At 31.6% G+C, this 21,084-nt stretch overlaps 3 protein-coding genes across 12 annotated transcripts; 1 reads left to right on the plus strand and 2 right to left on the minus strand.

Moving 5' to 3' along the window:
• Positions 1-3,851: 3,851 nt before the first annotated feature.
• Positions 3,852-16,475, minus strand: LOC106673520 (arrestin domain-containing protein 3-like). 7 transcript variants are annotated; one of them, XM_024225494.1, is made up of 11 exons: positions 16,382-16,475; positions 16,205-16,318; positions 15,111-15,260; positions 7,993-8,115; positions 6,296-6,426; positions 6,142-6,237; positions 5,319-5,389; positions 5,143-5,251; positions 4,881-5,078; positions 4,656-4,770; positions 3,852-4,257 (listed from the first exon to the last, which is right to left on the minus strand). In XM_024225494.1, the coding sequence occupies exons 4-11, from the start codon at positions 8,102-8,104 to the stop codon at positions 4,112-4,114; spliced, it is 978 nt and encodes a 325-aa protein (XP_024081262.1). In that variant the 5' UTR covers positions 8,105-8,115; positions 15,111-15,260; positions 16,205-16,318; positions 16,382-16,475; the 3' UTR covers positions 3,852-4,111. The 7 variants fall into 7 exon arrangements, with proteins under 7 accessions (XP_024081262.1, XP_024081260.1, XP_024081263.1 ...); XM_024225492.1 differs by having other exon boundaries at positions 16,178-16,318; XM_024225495.1 differs by lacking the exon at positions 15,111-15,260.
• LOC106673900 (targeting protein for Xklp2-like) lies at positions 13,005-18,061 on the plus strand. Of its 4 annotated transcripts, none has more exons than XM_014406280.2 (8): positions 13,005-13,332; positions 16,262-16,532; positions 16,586-16,830; positions 16,888-16,993; positions 17,055-17,178; positions 17,234-17,305; positions 17,403-17,546; positions 17,601-18,061. In XM_014406280.2, exons 1-8 carry the CDS (start codon positions 13,239-13,241, stop codon positions 17,673-17,675), a joined length of 1,131 nt encoding a protein of 376 aa, XP_014261766.1. In that variant the 5' UTR covers positions 13,005-13,238; the 3' UTR covers positions 17,676-18,061. The 4 variants fall into 4 exon arrangements, with proteins under 4 accessions (XP_014261766.1, XP_014261767.1, XP_014261768.1 ...); XM_014406281.2 differs by having other exon boundaries at positions 17,058-17,178; XM_014406282.2 differs by having other exon boundaries at positions 16,601-16,830.
• Positions 18,062-18,540: 479 nt separating this feature from the next.
• LOC106673962 (oxysterol-binding protein 1-like) lies at positions 18,541-20,990 on the minus strand. Its single transcript, XM_014406371.2, has 6 exons — positions 20,752-20,990; positions 20,299-20,689; positions 19,591-19,760; positions 19,065-19,231; positions 18,784-19,004; positions 18,541-18,709 (listed from the first exon to the last, which is right to left on the minus strand). Exons 1-6 carry the CDS (start codon positions 20,914-20,916, stop codon positions 18,555-18,557), a joined length of 1,269 nt encoding a protein of 422 aa, XP_014261857.1. The 5' UTR covers positions 20,917-20,990; the 3' UTR covers positions 18,541-18,554.
• Between the last annotated feature and the right edge of the window lie 94 nt (positions 20,991-21,084).

Here is a 21,084-nt window from a genome sequence, read left to right on the forward strand (position 1 = left end):
AAACAACTGGTCACTAAAAAAAATCACATTTTATTAACATTATTTTATTTTACATCATTACCTATTACGTTTTGAATCAAAACAACTTGCAACTCTTTTAAAATATAATCCTCACAAGTAAAATCAGAGATAGCAACTGTTTTGATCACTTAAGCACAAAAATTGAAAAATAAGAGCTTCGGGGTAAACAGAAAAACCAGGATGACAGACGAAGGGTAAGGAGCTAGGGTGTGATTAGCAGGGCTAACTCTTTTTTCTTACCTGAGTGATTAAAGTGGCTTATATTAACGTAGTGCTTGGAAAAAATATGAAAAAAACATGACCTGGATCTCGATCCTAAATAGACCTAGGCATCTATTTATCAACAAAATGAGCAATAACAATTACTTTTTAATTAAGGTTTTGGTTGGGATAAAAAAGTCTGTGACACGAGCGGCATTCGAACCCACGACCATTCAGAATCAAATAGATGTAATAATTACATTTTTGTTCAAAATTTTAAAAATTACTTTATGTTAAGGAAAGACCTAATAGAGGAATACATTGAAGGGTGATTAAAAAAATAAATAAATAAAGAATAGACATACAAGTGGGAAAAAACAAAAACATTCTCTAAGTCTTTCAAGACCCTCAATGGTGGTGTGAGTGTTAATGGAACAGTATGGCTTCTTAATTAATAATTAAGAAACAAAAGATTAACATAAATATAAGAGAATTTTAATATTAAACAACATAGGAAAATGTTGAGAAATATTCCGTTTACCGCCTGCTTATGATGTTTTGTGTTATATTATTATTTTACTGTTTTTATGGCTTTCAATTTAAATATGACTGACATGTATTTTCGATGTAATCCACATTCTGAAACAGATACACACTTTAAAAAAAGAAGGAATTAAAGGTGATTTTTAAAATAAATTAATGTAGGAATACATGTACATTTATTATATCCAATGGAAGGCATTTATAGTGTTTACATAAAGTAATACCATATTAATTTTTGTATTTCTATTGGCATTTCTTTTTGTACTATCCATAAGAGCTCTGTCATACGTTAACAACGCTTTCACAGCCTCTTCTTAAGTAATAATAACTGAATACATTAAATCATGTCAGTTTGCAATCTCACCTTAGAGTGTGGATAACTATAAATACAATATATCAATAAGTATTGTAACATTAAGAAAAAATACATTGATTACATTTTTTTTTTAATCTACACTCGTCGGCTTTCGGTTGATTACTATCGCCTAATTTAATTTTCACCATGACTATTTGGTAATTTGTTTAATTCTTCTTCCAAATTAATTCATTCACTATAAGTGTCAGTGACATTTGGAATGGATTAAGGTGTATATTTTGGATGGATTATTTATGGGTTATCCATAGACCAGATCATTCACAAAGCTTTAATGTGCAATGACAACATGACAGTTCTACGAGAAATCAGCCTTTGATTTTTATATTGATTTAGGTTTAAATTTCTCAAATGGAGGCTAAACATCTTGAGCAAGAGGGTAATTTTACATGGTTATTAGTCATCTTATACGTGTTCATATAAATATTTAAAATTGGCATTTGGCTTTCCTGATACAGAACAGGAATCAATCACAAATATACTACATCATTAAATCTGTATTGTAATAAAAGCCTTAATTATTAATAAAATGTTAACATTTAAACATATATTTATTTACACATGCATTTATAAGCTGCTGTTAACATAAATATACAATTTGACTTTAACTTTCTTTGGAAATGCTGTACATGTCACACAATTAGAATACTTTGCCTTTGGCTTAATAGGTTAATAAACATCCAACATATTTCGTGCTTTTAACAATATATAAAATAAATATATAAAGACAAATTTAACATATATTACAGTTTTAGATTTTCATTATTATTTATCAAAATATAAAAGAATGTGTAATTTAATAATGACTTTACAAAAGTTTTAACCATTATTAGATTAGATTAAATTGAAGTAGAGATTGGGGCTTATGTTTGAAAGTCAATAATGACCTAATATCAGAGTTAAAAGGGAAAAATTGAAAAAAAAAAGTATGTCTTGTTGTAAGACTTCAGACTGTCATAAATACTTTGTTGTCACGTTTTAAATTATTTAAGCTTTTAATTTTTTAAACAGAAATGTAAACATTTAGCAAATGCATACAATAAATTTCCATATAAATGTGTACTCTAAAAAGTTAAAGTAATTCCTGTTATACAGGAGGGCTTAATGTCCATCTACCCGTTGGGTGTTGCAGATGATGGGCCACACCGCTTTACAATACTTATTTCCAACAATGTTTAATTAAAAAGCCATAGGCTCTGCTGGGACTCAAACCCAGGACCTCTGCTAGCACATGGCAAATACGAGTCGGACGCCCTAACCACTCGGCCATCAATGGTCCCCAATATGAGCTATAATAAACATGTTTATATGTAAATTAAATTGAATACAGAGAATTTTTTTAACTTTTCAAAACGATTTTGAACAATTTAAGTTTGTTTTTCTTTCAGTGAGTTAATTAAAGACACTTAATTTTCTAGATGACAATTCTATTCTTTTCTTTTGGTTAAAACCAAAACCAATATTTTATTTTTGCTTAAATGCATTTACAACTATATGTACATATTTCTAAAACAGGTTTCAAGCTCACAAATCAATGTTTAATTAAGTTGCACACAAAACTGCAGACAGTTTCAGCAGCATGAAAAAAAGTATATGTATTCTTAATTTTTTTATTATGTTCTCTAAATATATTAAATTAAAAAGAAAAATGTAAAAATTGAAAAGGTAAGAAACAAATATACTGTAACTGACTGACCACTTAATGGGTGCTAGCCTTGTTTATATTTTAATCTTTCATTTTCTCAAAATTTGTTCTAATAGTTTTTTTTTTGTATATATTATAAAATGTAAATTTTTAAAACTAATTTGACTTTTTTTAAATTTTTTGATTTTTGTTTAAAAAAATAACATGTGGTCGGTTTAAAAAAGAAAAAAAGTAAATTCAAATTAAGTAAAAACAGTTACAAATAAATAATTCAAATTAAGTAAAGTAAATTAAGAGAATAAAATACAAAAATAAAAAATAGAAAGATGGTGATGATGGGTGTAAATTCCCAAAATGTCCAAATAAATGTTAAAATAAATAATGTATTTAATTTAAAAAAATTGATTTTTTTAAACAAAAACCAAAAAATTTGTTTAAACAAAGATCAATGGAAAGTTACAATTTACTTATTTCCATTCAGTTTAATTTACAGTTAAATGCTGGTGGCAAGTTCCATTAAATTTATGTATAAACAACCTTTTTTCTTGGCAATAAAAACTTTTCTTCTTCTTTTCTTCATTATTTATTTATTTTGTACGAGGGTTCGCAACAGTAGAGGTCATATCAACCCTCAGGGTGCCGGTGTTTTAAAAAAAAGCCCATTTGTAAGTATGTCGGGTTTGAACGCAGGGCCACTGGATTTGAACCCAGGACTTTTACTTACAGTGATGAGCGCTGTGTCAACGCCTAAACCATTGTGGCTACCGACCCCCCTTTTTCTTTGTTATTGTTGTATTTCTTTTTCTTTTTATAGATGAAAAATATTTCTTTTAGGCCTTTTTGAAGGCGTTTTTAAAATAAAAAATGATCGAAATACATATGGTAACCACCTTGACATAAAGGCCTACAAAAATAAATTTTTCAATTATAAAAGCAAAACGTCTACTTTTTTCTACTTTTTCAACTATATATATAAGAAGAAAAGAGTATTTATACTTTTTATAAATTAGGCTTGAAAATAGTACATTTTTTGTAAATATAGTCCAATTAAATGAAACATAGGAAGAATAAATGCATGAGCCATGTTTAATATAACGCAAAAAAAATTCAAAAGCTTTGTGAAGATTAATTTTGTTTTAAAACATTTTATCTGAAAATATACACTTTACGGCAATGTAGCAAACCCTGTTTGGAGCAGTCAATACAGGAATAATTTAAATTGTTTCACGAATAATTCCCGATGGCTGTCTGAATTGAAAAAGAACACATTGAAATTTACTAGTTGAAAATAAATTTGTCACCTAGGTACATGTATTAATTCTAAACACTTATGACCAATGGTTATTGACGCAGACATAAAGTGGGCGGTAAAGGATCACTGGCTCTGTTCTTACTAAGGAACCGTCGTAGACTTGGCCAAGAAGAAACTCCGGCCCAACGTACATTCCGCCTTCAACATGTTCACTTGCAACACCTGAAAATTATTACCAAGTGAAATATCATTTTCTGAATGAAAATTTTCTTTTATATTGTTGAAGGTGTGTTTTTAATGAAAAAATTGGTTTTTCAACGTTTTGACTTGCTTTTTTAAGAAATATTTTATTTATGTAATTTTAAATAAATAAAGTAATTTATGTAAAATGTTTTTACAGAAATAAAATATTTTATTGAAAACAGCACTAGTTGATAAAATGTTGAAAAGCTACTTTTCATTGAAAACCACCTTCAACAACACAACCAAAAGCATAAAAGATAATTTTTCATTTATAAAAAGAAAAACATGGACAACAACAATGAAGAAAGAATAATAAAAATGTCATTTTAATATAAAAGTATCAATTACAAAATATGTTAATATTTTGTTATTCATACCATAATGTACAACAGATTGCTCCTTGGAATTAGGGATTCGGAATGGTACAGTTGCTACAGTTAAAGGGAAGTGCATTGTCAGATCGTCTCCTGTCTTTTCAAATTCCAAACCAACCTAAAAACAAAAAATTACAAAGCGAATAAAATCTATGATAAATGTATACTCAAAAATTTGGCATAGCTTTTCTTCTTTTCATTATACTTTAGTAATAATAGTCAACCTACCTTGAGCACATAATATATTTGTAAAAGTCGGCATAGACCCACAAGTGACGGAGGCGTCACTGGAAGAACCAGATTATGGTCTGAGTCCCATTTGGTCACGGTATTGGGCTTAATCAAATCCCCTTTATATTCTAGTACTAAATGCTCTGTTTCTTTGGTTACTCCAAGCACACCTCTTTCTATGAAATACTCTACATACTAGTGACAAAATTATTAATTATATAAATGTCTTTTTATAGAGCTTGATTTAGAACTAACTTACTTGCATTAGTTTGACTACTAGCCTAACTTCCTGTTCTCCTTGGTTGTCAATATCTGCACGGAGACGGATAGATTCTCCTGATACATAAGCTGATCTCTCAAGCTCAGATCTGCAGAAAATGGGTGATAATTACGTATAAATTATAAATCATGTCATAAGAGATTTTACAAAAGTACCTGAGAACTACTGGCCCGCGTTGACAACAAAAACAACATGTTGTCTTCTTATCTTCTCCAACTATAGGTTTCTAAAAAAATACATTCTTAATTTCCATTTGTATCTTTTTATAGAGAGTCTATTTTTACAAAATATTTAACATAATATTATCCCATAAAATTTACTATGTAATATTTTGTGATGATGTTTTTCTTGAGAAATAGGAACATCACATTCATTCATGGGGCCTTTATTATTTGAGAAATTACAATAGAAATCGTCTTGATAATTTACAGTAATAATGATAAAGACAACAACATGGTCCAGTGGACCGTCTATGGAGTCTACTATTCATTTTTAACTTTTACAATTATAATCTCTCTTTACTAAATTACTAATTGAATTATAATTCTCTTTCTCTACTATACATATACTAACTAGTTTCAAGGATCGATGTGATACTCAGTATTACCTTATACATATTCTTGTACTACACATTCACACGTATAAATATGTTCATCACCAACCTTTTTATATATACAATATTAAAATTAACTGCAAAAAAATATATACAAAAAATTACCTGTTTCCTCCCAAAATCAAAAAAGATTTGTTTATTAAATGAAATCATGAATAAAGAGTTTATTTCACATTCTTATGAAGCTCAGTTTAGCTTAATTTTTTTTAATGTTAGAATATTTTAGATGACTTATGTGAATAATTTTTCTTGATATATGTGCAGTATTGTCGTTTATGTTGTACACATCAACCCTATTTACTTCTTGGGAAAAGATTAAAGTCTATTTTATACGGGTCTGTAAAAAATAATAAAATCATATTTACCAAATATTGTTCGTCCATACAGTCAATATGAGGTCCAATTATGGTGAAATACTTCATCCCCTGTGGCGGAGAACAGTACGGGATGTCAACTGTGACCTGTAAAAATTTTATTTAGTGGCTTGAGAATTAAATAGTGGACTTTTCATATACTGACCTTAATGTAATATCTTATATAGCCTGGCTTGCTTTCAAAAGAACAAGGAAGTGCACTTTCAGGAAGGTGAAATTTGAATGGAAAATGATGTTGTCCTCTAGGTAGGATGGCTATATTTCCTTCTATTTTGTCTATAAAATAAATTTTCCCTCTATGGTTACAATTTTCCAAATTTATACTTCAGTTGTAAGATGTAAGGTTTGTATCTTACATCTTATACTTCAATTATAAACAAAGAAAAATATTTTTATAACACAATAATTATAGTATAATTCAAATTTGTAGAAATAATTTTAAAGTTTTATTACTAATATGGTGGGAAGGTTAATGTGTCCCAATGTATTCCTCTAGATGTAAAAACCGTTCAAAATAAAAAGAAAAAAGAGCTAATTGGTAAAAGATAAAGCTCTTTTATGGTACATGGTCAAAATATGGGAAATGGTACATCTATGGGCATAAAAAGGGGGAATAACTTTGAACACCATATGCTAAAAAAGGAGCTTTAGAATTTCTGTAGCATAAAGTACAGTCACTTTAAAGAAGAACTTAAAACTTAGGTGACTAAAAACAACAATGGGAGAAAGAGGAAAAAATATTGTAGAAACAATAAATACTGAGAAATAGCATAAATTGTACTACTCTCCTATGTTATCATAGTAAGTCCTATCAATACACCCATGAAAGGCCTCAGCCACTTACAGTCAAGGCAGTGTCATTTGACAGCAACGGTAAAGAGTAATGGCAACAGGAATTCCAGTGCATTAACAAAGAATTTTTGGCTAATGGAATTAACACTAACAGCAAACACCTTAAAACTAAGGCATAAGACAAGGCAGTGGTTAGGGCTGAATGGCTGCAGTTACAGGTGCCATCTCCTTGTACATGCAGAGCTCTGTGGTTCCTTTAGATCCATAGCTTCTTGTAGAAACAAATGACTACACCAGAAGGAAAAAATCAAGTTGTTGACATCTAGGGCAGGCAATAGTGCCTTAGTGAAGGCAAAAGGACCTAATCTGCTAGATTTACAAGCCTGGTTACTGCAATTGGCAGCCAAAGGTAATAGGTAAAATACTCAGGCAAGATACCTGCAGAAGTAATTCTTGTTGAGTAGATGTGAATGATGTCTTACAAATTTTATTATTGGCTTCGAAAGAAGCACCAGGCGCCTGCTGACAAAATACTTAACTGTTAAAGGAATAGCAACAGGCAATTCAACAAGCAGTATGGGCCATCCACCATAGTTCTTGAGTGATTATGGAACCAAGTAGGTCCAAAAACTTGAACTAATTATTGGATATGACACAATATGCAGTATGGAGTAGCACAAACATCAACACTAGAGATGTGTTGCTTTTAGATTTTATTACTAGAGAGAATTTGGATTTAACCAATAGAGGCATAGATCCTACTTTTGTCATCTGTTGTCAGCATGGAGGTGGTTATACAACACCCTAAGAAATTCATATGGTGTAGACTATATGACAAAGTGGCATAGAACACAGGATCCATCATGCTCTGACCATAAATGCATACTATTAAATTTTCTTCCACCCTCCAATACAAGATTTCTCATTGTTTATGCATAAGATCCATCACTAACTATTCTACATGGAGCAAACTGGGAGGTGTTTCTTCTAGTTGATTTAAATAAAATATATATACATGAATAAAAATGATTTTCAATTATTATTAAGTACCGTGACCCCAAATGACTGCTCTGTCATCAATAATGTACTGATCATCTCTCAACGTACGCCTATCACCACTAATAACCACTTTCCACTCTGCATGCGCCTTCCCTCTCAGCATCACACGAACCGCTGTAACAAAGTTTATTATTTCCAATTAGTAAGCAGTTACAATATTGTTTCTTATTTTGTGTGAGACAAGTCTTAAACTCTTAGACGTTTTTGATTTTCCGAATGTTTCCTTTTTTTACATTTCGAAAAACACTCGTACTGTTTTCTTCTTCACTTACACCTAAATCATTTTCCATTATTTTACTTCCTTGAACACATTTCTTCTTTGTCTTACCCTTAACTGGAATTATGGGTTTATACTGTTTAAACCTGCAAATGCATAAAATACATTTGCTTATATTACGACTGAAGATTTTACAGTAAAATCCTTCAAAACTAAAGAAATTTTATTCATTTTGGGAGTTTCACAACGATCTCTTTTAGAACCAATTCTTTTAAATATTTGTATTAATGATCTCAAACTCTCTCTCATACACACTAAAGTTTCTTTCCTATTCCCAAAAATTTATCAATCCATAGCTTTTGATATATTCCTTCTTCAAGAAACTCTTCATACCATAAATGAGCCTGGCAGTCCCTTTCTCATTTCCATATTTAATAATCAAAACTCTTTCCCTCTTTGTAGACATCTTGGAGTTATGTTTGATGAAAACATGACATAAAATACATTTAAAAACAATAGGATTCTTTAACTGAAATAACCATGGCTTCACCAATCCAACAACCACATCAGTTTCAAAAGGTCTTTAGTTGTACGTATAGTAGAGACTAGAGCATGCTTCTATCATCCGGAATCAACTCTACTTCAACCACACATAATCTCTGTTGAATCTGTTCAAAGAAAATTTGAAACTGTTAGCATTTAGAGGATGTTGGCAGTCCGAGGTCAGACATAGGTCTTATTGGCCAGTCACCCTGGTGTTTGACCCTTTATAAAATGAGTCAAGTATCAGAATAAACACCTGCTTATTAATGATTTATATAAGACAACGTATGTAAATACACACACTTTTTTAAAAATAAATTACCAGCAGACCTCTAACCTCAACCACCTGATAGCAGTCCGGGGTCAGATCTAGGTCTTATCCATCCAGCTGCCAGGGTCGGGCTCCAGAGGCTACCAACAACTAGGTCATTTCAGCCCCCAATGCATGCAGTTCCTAAAACCAAAACAATTCACTCTCACTCACTCTTAATCCCTCCCTTATTTACTATATCTGTCATACTCATTTTGGCATTTTGCAATCTTTCAAGACCACCGCACGCCATTTCAAGCCACTGAACATGTCTAACAAACATAAACAGAAAGTACTAGAAAATAGACCAGTATGGTTGAAAAGGATTAAACTACAGGCTCATCACCCCTACAGACTTCATAGAGAAATCTCACCTGAAATTTCCCTGATGACTGTTCAATGATCACCAGCCATCCAACACTATCATTGGTGTACCGACTACAAAGACATAAACAAGGCCCAACAAAGATCTTACTTATTCAGTCCTAAATGTTTGACCCTTTATAAAATGAGTCAAGTGTCAGAATAAACACCAAAAAAGGCATTTGGCAATCATTCAAGCCCACCTCATGCCATTTCAAGCCACCTGAAACATATCTAACTAACCTAAACAGTTCTAAAACCAACCAATTTACATTCATTCACTCTTAATTGCTCCATTATTTACATACCATTCACTCAGAGTGGTGGGGTATTCGATATTTGTCCATCACCCTACCTATTATATTAACCTAATTGAGGGTTGATTGGATACTCGATATTCCATTAGCCCTCTTACACTACACATTCTCGCCAATAAATACATTCACTCTCAGAGAGAAGAATTTGCATATACTTTGTAAATAACTTTTGTTATTATCTTGTATGTACAATGTACCTTTCTCTCTCTCACTCTCTCTCTCTCTTCCTAATCATTCAATTATGTACTGTTTTTGTAACTTTTTTTCCATTAAAAAAATTGTCTAAAAAAATACATTTTATTCTTTGACAATGTTACACATCACCTCACAATGTATATTCTAAAAGGATTATTTTCTCAATTGATAGGTTGAAAAATTCCAAGTATTCCATAGTTGAAAACCTTTATTCAATTTATATGGACGTAGAGGGCTCCTAGCCCATCATCAGTAACTAAAGCATAGAAAAATCTCATGGTATAATTCCCAATATGAAGACACACCCAACAGTAATTTCCATTTTTTTTTTTAAATAAAAGTATTTATACCTGGACTATTCGGATGATACATATATATTATTTTTCCACCCCCTTTATATGGTTTTCCACTTTCCCTTTCCACCACATGACCAATGCAGTTGGACAGGCGTGTGAAGGTGGTTGTTGTTTTTCCTTTGGCCTCCTTTGTTTGACAGGGAAATCCAATTAAAACTAATTATCACCATCTAAAATAGGTGGGACCCACTTGGAGAAGGGCGGATAGCGACTGAACATATAAGTTATATATAAGTTAAATTATTATCCATAATTTATATGTATATCTCATTACCATGTGGTATACCAATAAGGGACTAAAATAAAATATATGTTTCAATTAGTTTTAAAACCATGTGGAACATTCCCCTAACAAATAAAGGGGGTAGAAAAATAATATATATGTATCATTCTCAGGTATAAATACTTTTAATTTGAAAAAATTAGAAATTACTGATGGGTGTGCCTTCAGATTGGGAATTATACCATGAGAGTTCTCTATGTTTAGTTACTGATGATGGGCCAGGAGCCCGAAATGTTGAAATTTACTAAGTTGAATAAAGGTTTTCAACCACGGAGAACTTGGAATTTTTCAACCTATCAATAGAGAAGATATGAACCGTGTTGTTGGTAATATATAAAATAAGAAAAAGATTATTGATCCTTATGCAAAATAAAATACCTCTAACAATTACATTTGTATTATCTGTACTAATATATGAAAACGTCACATTGTGACTTTCCCGTTTCTCATTCACATATTCCTTGATTAGAAATGTGAATTATATTACGATAATTTTAAAATAAATAATTACATTGTACAATATAAATAAAATACGTTATATAACGTTTAATCTTGTAAATTATATTTGCTTTTGTGCGGGTCGGGTGCGTGGGAGTATCCTGTCAACACGCGCGTTCTGTCAACACGCGCGCTTTATTCCAAAAAAAATTCTGGAATTATTTAATTATTAATTCAAAACGGAAGCAAGAACATTAGATTTATTAAAAATATTTATAATATTTAAAATTAGTCTAATTTAGGTATTAAATCGGTACCCCCGATTTATATGATATTACATTAAATGTTTAAAGGCTTTAAAATTATATAAATGAAAAAAAAACTTTTATTCAAAAATGTTTATACAGTTTAGGAAAAACATTACTTTTTTGTTGTTGAACGAAAGTTTTAATAGTTTAGCTTACATTTTAATTTGAAGTTTTCCACCGTATTGAGAAGAACATGGCCAGAAAGTGTTTCTCCAGCGTAGTACATCTCCCTTTCGAGCCTAATGTCAAATTCCCTTATGTAGTCCATATTGGGGGCGTTTATCCTCCCTTCGGTCAAAACGTGTCAGAGGACGTCTAAATCTATTACACTCATCTGAAGTTCAATATCCCGTACTCAGAGCTTTATATATATTTGATAAAAACCGTCGACAAAAAAGAAAAAAAGACTAAGAGATAGCACCAGTGGCTATAAACAAGTCAATCTTGCTAATTGACCAACATCTCGGAAAGTGCGAAGCATCCACCGCGAATGCGCATTCGACTACTTCTGCTCACCCTTGGGTGGACAAAATCGGTAAACGCCTTTCATCGTTTTTCCCACGTGAAAAACAGCCACCATCAATTTAAAAAAATGACAAATGTGAAAATATATATATTTTTTTAAGCCCGTTACAATCGAGAGTGCATACTATAAATATTATAATTAAAAGTAATTTTGCATATTTAAGACTGCCTCCCAAATAAATGAAGTGATTTTAAAGTATTTGTTGTTTTTTAAAATGAAATTTAGATAATTTTAAAATTTGTCCGTGTCAGTAATTTATGTATGACTTCAAATGCAAGGTGAGTTACTGCCGTTCCTTCCAATAATTTTTTAGGAAGTTGATGGAAAAATACTACGAATATAATATAGAGTTACATCAACTCTTTGTGGACTTCCGGCAAGTCTATGATCTATTAAGAAACGTCGCTTTACATACATATAAATGGACAAGCATACAAGAAATGCAAGAAAAGTGAACCGCCTAGTGCGAATTTCCAACATATGAAGTGGCGAGTAAAAGTGGAAAATGGCCTTTCGAGAGACCCCGGAGTCAGGGACTCAGACAAGGGTACGCGCTGTCCACCACCCTATTCACTCTCGAGACGGGTGGATCAGAACAACCCAGGAGGGATTTTGATGAACCGAACCACTCAAAATTTGGCATATGCAGATGATATCGCTTGGTTGCTAGAAATTTTAGAGGGCTCGAGGAGGGTTTGAAAAGTTTGAAACAGGAAGCAGGAAGATTTGGTTTGTCCATTGCTAAAAATTTTGGTAACAAGACAACGAATGATTTTCACAAGAAGTCAAGGGGAAGTCAATTTCGCTTCCATTGCACTGAACCGAATAAACATATTATTTTTCACTTGATTTTTAAAAAAACCAAATTAACCCTTTTTCTACCAAATTAAGCCATTAATTTTGAAATGAAATGTATATTAGGTCATCATATGTCTATAATGGCGTCGATCAAAGCGGCCATAAAACAGGAAAAATGTAAGTATGGAAAATATATATAACAAAAAATATATTTCTGGTTTAAGCACCATTTAGTTCGTTAAGCATATAACATTTCACACTAAAGAAAAACTAAAAAAAAAAAACTATAGTTTACAAAATATAGCAAGGTCAATATAGTTCTTTATCGAATAGTTCACCTTCTCTAGTTCGTTCATGAACTACACATCCCTGTTCGATTTGCCGCCAATGTCAACCGCCAACTGCCAGAGTGCCAAGAGGGCAAGTTTGGGTTTTATTTCAGGTCGCGTACCAAACACTCCGTTTCGTTGGTACTTTGGTTGATACTAAATAGTAAATGGGGTTTCCTTTGAACACATTTTTACCATTTTTGTGTTGTGCATGTTTTTATGTTGTACCAAGTTGAGTTTTGATTGAAACAACTATGGATCCGTTTGAATACCAAGCTCCCAAATTCGTCGAAAGATTGCAAGAAAAAGCCGAGAACCTTGAAAACGATGGAGCAGACGAGTTCTTTGGTAAATATTACTTATGCCAATTCATCCACTACTAACTACAGATATGCTTTGGCACATCTGCAGCATATTCCTTGGATCAAGGTGTTTATCCTAGCTTCTGTAAACTTGTTATTCCTTTGTTAAAAAGGAGAAGTAAAACAAAAATATAGCTAGGAACTGTTTCTATTATTTCTCACAGTCCTAAGCTTTTTGAAAAAAAAAATCGTTATATGTATTTTCAAACAATCCTTCATTCTTGCTTCAACATAGGTCCATTTTAACAAAACTTTTAGGTGCCAGTTTTCTATGGAGATAACTTGAACATGGTAATCAGGTAGATGTCATTTACACAGATTTTTCTAAGTCTATTACAATCTGTTATTCTTAAAATTTAAATCTGTTGGAATTTCTGTATAATTTTTGTACTGGATTTCTATTAAACCGAGGCAGCTACCAGTCTGAAATAATAAAGGTTTTTTCTGGTGTTCTCTGAGGTGCTCATCCCTCTTCACTTTTATTTCATATTTCCTTCAACGACCTTTCCTCTGTTCTCACTCCTCTTTGCTGACGACTCTAGGTTCTGTTGGTCCCATCTTCCTATCACTCAACTTATTTTTGACCTTTTTTTATCACATTTTCTTTCTCTTTGTGCAAGTCCCTGTGTGGGGAGTTCGAATGTTGCCTTTTGAAGACTGCAGGGTTGCTTGTGTTTTCTCTTATTAAATCACTACTTTCATGGTCCGCTTGACCAATTAATACATGCAATTAATTAAGGTTTTTAGTTGAGACGAAAAAAAGTTAATGGCACGAGAGGGATTCGAACCCACGACCTTCGGCTAGATACGCCGTTGCTCTACCACCTGAGCAATCGTGACCTCTTATTAAAAGTGTATCATAGCATATTTGAAAATTTCCTTGTATGACCTGCTAGTACAATCAAAATAAAGGTTGTTCTTGTCAAAAACCCAATTACATTTTTAGTAAATGGATTAAATATGGAATTAAGTACTGACCAGTTCAAAGAAAATAATCGTAATTCCTTAGAGAAGGCATTAACATGCTTTATCTCTATGCTTCAAAAATGGTTTATGTTTGTGATTAATAGTAAAATAGTTTTTCAGTTAAAATTAAAAAAAAAATATATATATATATATATATTTAATATATAGAATATCATAAGCAATCAGGAGAAACATAATGACTTCTGACTTCTTTTTTTAAATACTGCTCTCTTTTGTAGAATGTGAATGATTTTGAAATTTCTTCTTGCATTGTTCTCTTAAGAGAAAGTACTGCCAAATTGAAAAAAAAAAAAAAAATATTTGAAAAACAAAAGTTTTGTTTAGAAAGAGTCATTTAAAAAAAGAATAATGGGTCATATAGTTTAAAATAAAATAATAATGTCGTAATATTAAAAAATAATGTGGTTGGAGCATATAACTGGCTACCCTGTATGTTGAAACTAACCAGTAAGTCTTGTATTCATAACCAAAATCAGGTCTCCTTGGTGCCGCCAAAAGACTAAATTACAAGGCTGATATTACTTGTGTCAAATGAGAGTGAAATACTTGTAACAATATCATGGACGTCGATGAGTCAAGCGTGTCAGTTGTCAATGTCAAGCAGTTCAAAGGCACAAGACAGTTTTTTTATATTGAGTTCACATGCAAGGCAATATATTATTATTATGCTTGTTTGAAATTCGAAGAGAATTAACAGTGATACGTTTTAAAATAAATAACTATTGTAATTATTTCTAGATCGTCCTGGTATAGCATTTTCATATTTTTTCTTCTTACCTCATATATCAAGAGGTTGGTAGGGCCCTTGGAGGATTTAACTCAGAAGAATGTTGCCTGGAGCCCAACCTTGGTGGCTGTGATAAGAGCAAGGTCTGACTTTGAAATGCCAACACTCGAGCAATGACAGGATCAACTCTATACTAGCATCTATATAGAAATGATGAATGGTGGAGTGAGTGCGGTGTTCAGTCCTTTTTAAAAAGATAGTTCCTACTCACAGTAAGTCAAAAAATGTGTAGTCAATTTACTGTGAGTAGGAACTATCTTTTTAAAAAGGATTAGCATGTATGTACATGTGCTGGTTTGAACTTGTAATCAGCAATTCTTGCCAATAAGACTTATAATCTCATCCCTTTGGAGAGGAATCAGGATTTTTGGGTTTGTAATAACAATGACTTGTGTTTAGTTAGTCGGTTAAGCGTGCTGTTTAGTGACTGTTAGCCAATGATTATCTGGCAATCGTGAGGTGCGGTCTGGTGTGACGTAGGTTTTAGAAAAACATTTTCTTTATCATACTAACGTTTTCATCTTTATTGAGATCATCTTCAGGGTCTGGGATTTATAAACATTGTTTAAGTTTTACAAATACATGTAGGCGGTGAAAAAAAGGAATTTATACAATGATAGAAAATTTAGATTCAAAGTATTTGTACTCACTCAAATTGTTTGTTTTCCTTGTAGATGTGTCATTCACGCAATATCTCACTGACACTCTCAACACGACACACAAGAATGACACATCTACATGGAAAACAAACACTTTGAGCGAGTACAAATACTTTGATTGAATCTAAAATTTTATAGCATTGTATAAATTCATTCTTTTTTTAAATCTAAAATTTTCTAGCATTGTATAAATTCATTTTTTTTCACATCCCACATATATTTGTAAAATTTAAACAATGTTTATAAAACCCAGGCCCTGAAGATGATCTTAATAAAGATCGAAAAGTTGGCACGATAAAGAAAATGTTTTTCTAAAACCTACATCACACCAGACCGCACCTCACGATCTCCAAATAATCATTACTTTATTTAGAAATTTCTACTGATAAAATACAAACGATTATGTGATTTTTCTTGTGCAATACATTTTTTGTCATAGCATATTGCTTCCAGTTTAGTGTGTTGGACTTGGTTTGTTTTAGATATCCCAGAATTAAACAGCTTTACCGATACAAAGGAGAATCCTGTATTTTTGACGCCTAAACAAAAACAAGAATTAAAAGAGCAATTTTTCACACCATTACCTCTTGTAAAAGGTTCACCTGTAAAGGTTTTATCTAATAAAACTAATGAGCAAGCTCCTACTCATAAAACACCCGGCAAACATCCAAAAGGACCAAGACCTATTATAAAAGCCAAAAGACGAGTCTCAAATGTCAACAAAAAAGCCGAAAGCAATACAGAAGGATTAAAGTAATAAAAAATTCAAATAAAGTACACTTTTATAATTTACCTTTAATAAATAGAAACTTGACTTTCAGAAAGGAGAAAATTAAATTAGATTCAGTTCCACCTGAAAAACAGCACTCCATGATAACTAGACATGATGTTTTCAAGAGTCTTAGAAAGGGAGTGATAAATAAAGAAGCAGTGAAAAGAAAGGGTTCTCCGATAAACTATGGGGGAAAACATATGACATTGGCAGAACACTTGTTTCATTTTCAAAATGACACACCGCCAAGGTTTAAGTCAAAATCTATAAGATCATCCGGTATGTATAACATTATTAAAAACATTATTCCAAATTAAAGTTTGTTTTGTATTCTAGCTATTCCACTAGAGAGGACAAGATTGACTTTAACAATGGCTCACTCTCCTCAACTGGCGACAAAGCATAGAACACGTGCACATCCTGTACCTTCTCGAGTAGATAAGTGAGTTTAACACAATAAATATAATACGGGTCAAAGGTGGTGTTTAACTTGTAACTTTCAGCAGCAACCTTGTGAAGGCACATCCTGTAAATAAAAACATATTTAAACCTCCAGTGATGAACAGACCACCTCCTAGGCCATCTACTATGCCTGTACCATTTAAATTAACCGAGGTTAAGACAAAGGTGAGTCGGTTTGTTTATAGTATCTAAGTATGCAAACTGATTTTAATAATTTTAGGCATCGCATAAAACAATGCCTGAACCCTTTCACTTTAAGGCCAGGCCAGCTCCCAAGCCCAGTAAAAATAATGTAAGAATTAACTTTTTTTAAAAATTATATTTAAAAAATTATAATCATTTTAGTTAATAAATTTAGAACTATCAAAAACTTTTGTTATTATGTGTAGGAGAATAATGAAATATTTGAAAGTAATTTATTCAAAGGCCTTAAGTTGGTTACTGGTGGTAAGAAGGTGACTGAAGTCAAGCCTTTTAGCTTCGATGAAAGAAATAAGAAAAAACAATTAGAGAAGGAGGAAAAGATTAAAAAGGTAAGTAAACAAATTAAAAAAATATATATTTAACTTACAGTTATGGTTTTTTAGATTATTGATGAAGAATCCAAAATACCAAAATTCCACGCTAAACCACCACCTTCCACACAAATGAGGCGTGCTTAAACATGGTAGAATCACCTAGAGGCCCAGTGGCTCTGTGTAATATGTCTTGTTTATAAATGTGTTTTTGTTTGCTTGCTTTTATGTTCTTTTAAATGATTTTATCGAAAATTTTGTTGATAGGCTCAAAATGCCACTTATTTACGTACATTTTCTTATATAGCAGAATGGTACCCAGGTGGTGAAAATGATTTAAATTTATAGAAATGATGAAGGTGAGGTATAGATTCACTTCTGGTTTTTGTAGTGTGAAAAAGCATAATATGATTTAATCTGTTAAACATAACCATTATATATTTTTTATTGTATGTATATTTTAATAATGGCTTCTTTATCAGAAAAATTATTGTATACTTTTCTTATTGCAATGATACATAGCATTGATTTTACAAATGTCAATTTTTTCTTTCCCTTTTTCTCATTTAGTCTACTAATTTTTTTTCTGATTTATTGTTTTTGTCAGTTAATCTACTCATGGCAGTTTTTAACATTTAAACCAATTGAACCCTCACGCCGTGGTCCCTTGGACTGCCTGAACGAGCTGTGGTTGGGATGTCATTCTGGCCATAATACTGCTTTTCCCATGCATTCAACTTGTGTTCCGTACTGCTCTGGCCTGGAACAAAACTTTAGAATTTAAAAACCAGCCCCTCATACCATAGCAGTCCTATGGAACGCTAAAATTTTTATATACGTTTACATTTTACAAACGCTAGAATTTATTAATCCTTAAAAAAAAAGGAGTGAGTATTTCAATTCAGTAGTTGAAAAGAAAAATTATCCTTTTCAACCGTAATATTATGTAAACATTAAGAGTGAGTATCATTAGTAGTATTTTTAATAATAATATGTAGATGAAAAAAAAAAATTCCTGAACTATTTTTATTGTTCTTTTAGATCAGGAGGATAAATATTAGGGCATATAAACCAACTTCCACGAGCCTTTGATTCCCAATACTCATTGTTATATTTATATAGAGTTTCTTTTGTATCTTCCTTTTCCAGTTTTATAAACCAAGTGGGAAAGAATGGTAGACCTGTAAAAGACATGGAAAAATTGAATTGCCAATAATAAATAATATTATGTGTAGCTATTATTAGCCGATTTGACCTTCAGGAGTGCATTCTGAATCTTTGGGACCGTGAGTTCGAAGTTGTTTTCTTCTAAGGCCTTCAATTTTCATTTGAAAAAAAGCAGCTTGCTGTAGGTCACCCAGCTCAAATGCCCTTATATCTATACGTCTTCTGGAATCCGTTGGCGCAACCTTTTCTTCATACATGTTCAATTGCCTTGCAAAATTGGGCATGTGATACATTCCTGGATCTTCATCTCTATGAAGGAATGAGTGTAATTTATTGCATCTTAAGGGATATACCGTAAATGTTGCATACGGGAGAGGATCACATTTCCAAATTGTTTTAAATAAGCCTCTTTGATATGACACTATTCCATCATCATCTATTACAGTTTGAACACGTGCAATTCTAACACCTTTGTCCCATTTTCCATCTAATGTCCATCGAGTTTCTCCTGACTTATCTAGAATACAACCCAATACCTAAAAAAGTAAAATATAATAAAATTTAGCAGGTTGTATGTAATTTTTATAGAATTGTATACAATAGAAAATTATGCCATCATAAGGTAAAAACGAAAAAGTTTTCCCTTAGTTAATTTCACCTATCTCTGTTACTTTATACTCATTCAACTAGCAAGGTGAAGGTAATATTAGACACGTGTCTGAATGTTTTAAATGAAATTAAATAAAAACTAAGAAAGAAAAAGCTCACATAAATAAAATAAAACATCAAATTGCTATATTTGTGTCCGACCTTGATTTAAACTTGAAAAAAAAATCTTAAGTTGTGGTTAATTAAAACTTTAAAAATGAAAATGCTATTATATCTTTCTTCTTACCTTCCTCTGATAATTTTTATTGAGAACATCATACGGGAAAAAGCTCAGGTTGCAAATTTCATCTGTGGTTTCATTAATTATTTCCATAAATCCCTCATTATCAATAAATGGATTGCCATGTATGATATCATGTAATACAGTTTTTACTTTACCCCAGCGATATTTATTACCTTCAAAAAATTGTTGATTAAAATTCTTATTGAAAATCTTTTTTTTAAAGTTATTTATTTTGTATGCTTATTATAAAACATTAATATTTTTATTTGGTAGTACTTAATTCGATATTAAATTACATACAAGTAATAACTAATATATGAATATTAATTTAATATTTAATTGTAATGCACAGAACATTTATTTCAAATTTGATAGTTTTCCATTGTTTTGGTCTATCCTTACTGATTTGCTCTGTCAAACATGATTCAGCATTTTGCCATCATCAGAGTCTTAGTGATTTCTATTATATAATTTCAACTTATAAAAAACTTAAAACTACATGGAAATAGTAAGTAGAATAGGCAGACCAAAATGATTGAAAATTATCAAATGACAGGTTCATCACCCTGAAGACCTCATTAAGAAATCAAACAAATTGAACATTTACTGTTGTTGCAAGAATGATTGATTAATTATTATTCATTTATTGTAATACTTTTTTCATTTGTATTATTTGCAAATAGAAAAAATGTTAAATAGGGATTATCGTACCTGATTCAAATTCTAAGTGGATTGACGTAATAGGAGAAAATTCCATTTTGTTTCCAGGAAATGTTGAATGCATTGAGAACAACTGTGATAATTTCCATTTCCGTCCTTCGACAAAAAAGGCTGTTGTCGGAGGACGATTGCTCACTTGTTCTGCAAGGGAACGCCACCCGCCTTTTTCCAAGTTGTCAAATTCAAAAGTTTCCCCTAGAATAGGGTTGAATGGTTTCGCCAATCTTTCTGCTGTCGATGAGTATGCTGATATGGCAAACGCAGCGACATAAGCACACTGCTCGAGGGAGTCAGCTATTTGAGCGGCTTTGTTTAACAAATGAGCATATTCAAAGTCTTCTGTGAGCCTTTGTAAAAAAGACAATGGCTCGGTATAATCCAGCTACAAGAACTAGTTTAATTTGTTATAACTACATATGTATCTAACAAAACGAATTCACTTACTGGCACTATAATTTTGTATAGTTCATACCATTGAAAGTCTCTTATGGCTGGCCATAAAGGAATTTTCGGTAGAGGTCTTAGATGATATTCATCATATTTTTTTCTTTTGTATGCATATTTTAGCTTACTTTTAGCAAAATCTGTATTACTGTTCCTTTCAAACATTACAATTTAATTATTAAAATCTAAATAAAATCCTATTACAAGATGGTTAAAGAACAATTTTCAGTTGAGCTCAACAGCTGGAGCAAACAAAAATTATTTATACGCTACTTTATTAATCCATTTGGAAAATTTAAGTATTGCTTCCTGAAATATTAATAATTTATAAAT

Source organism: Cimex lectularius, unplaced genomic scaffold (assembly GCF_000648675.2).
Source record: "Cimex lectularius strain Harlan isolate CLEC.00 unplaced genomic scaffold, Clec_2.1 scaffold6, whole genome shotgun sequence".
Classification (NCBI taxonomy): Eukaryota; Metazoa; Arthropoda; class Insecta; order Hemiptera; family Cimicidae; genus Cimex; species Cimex lectularius.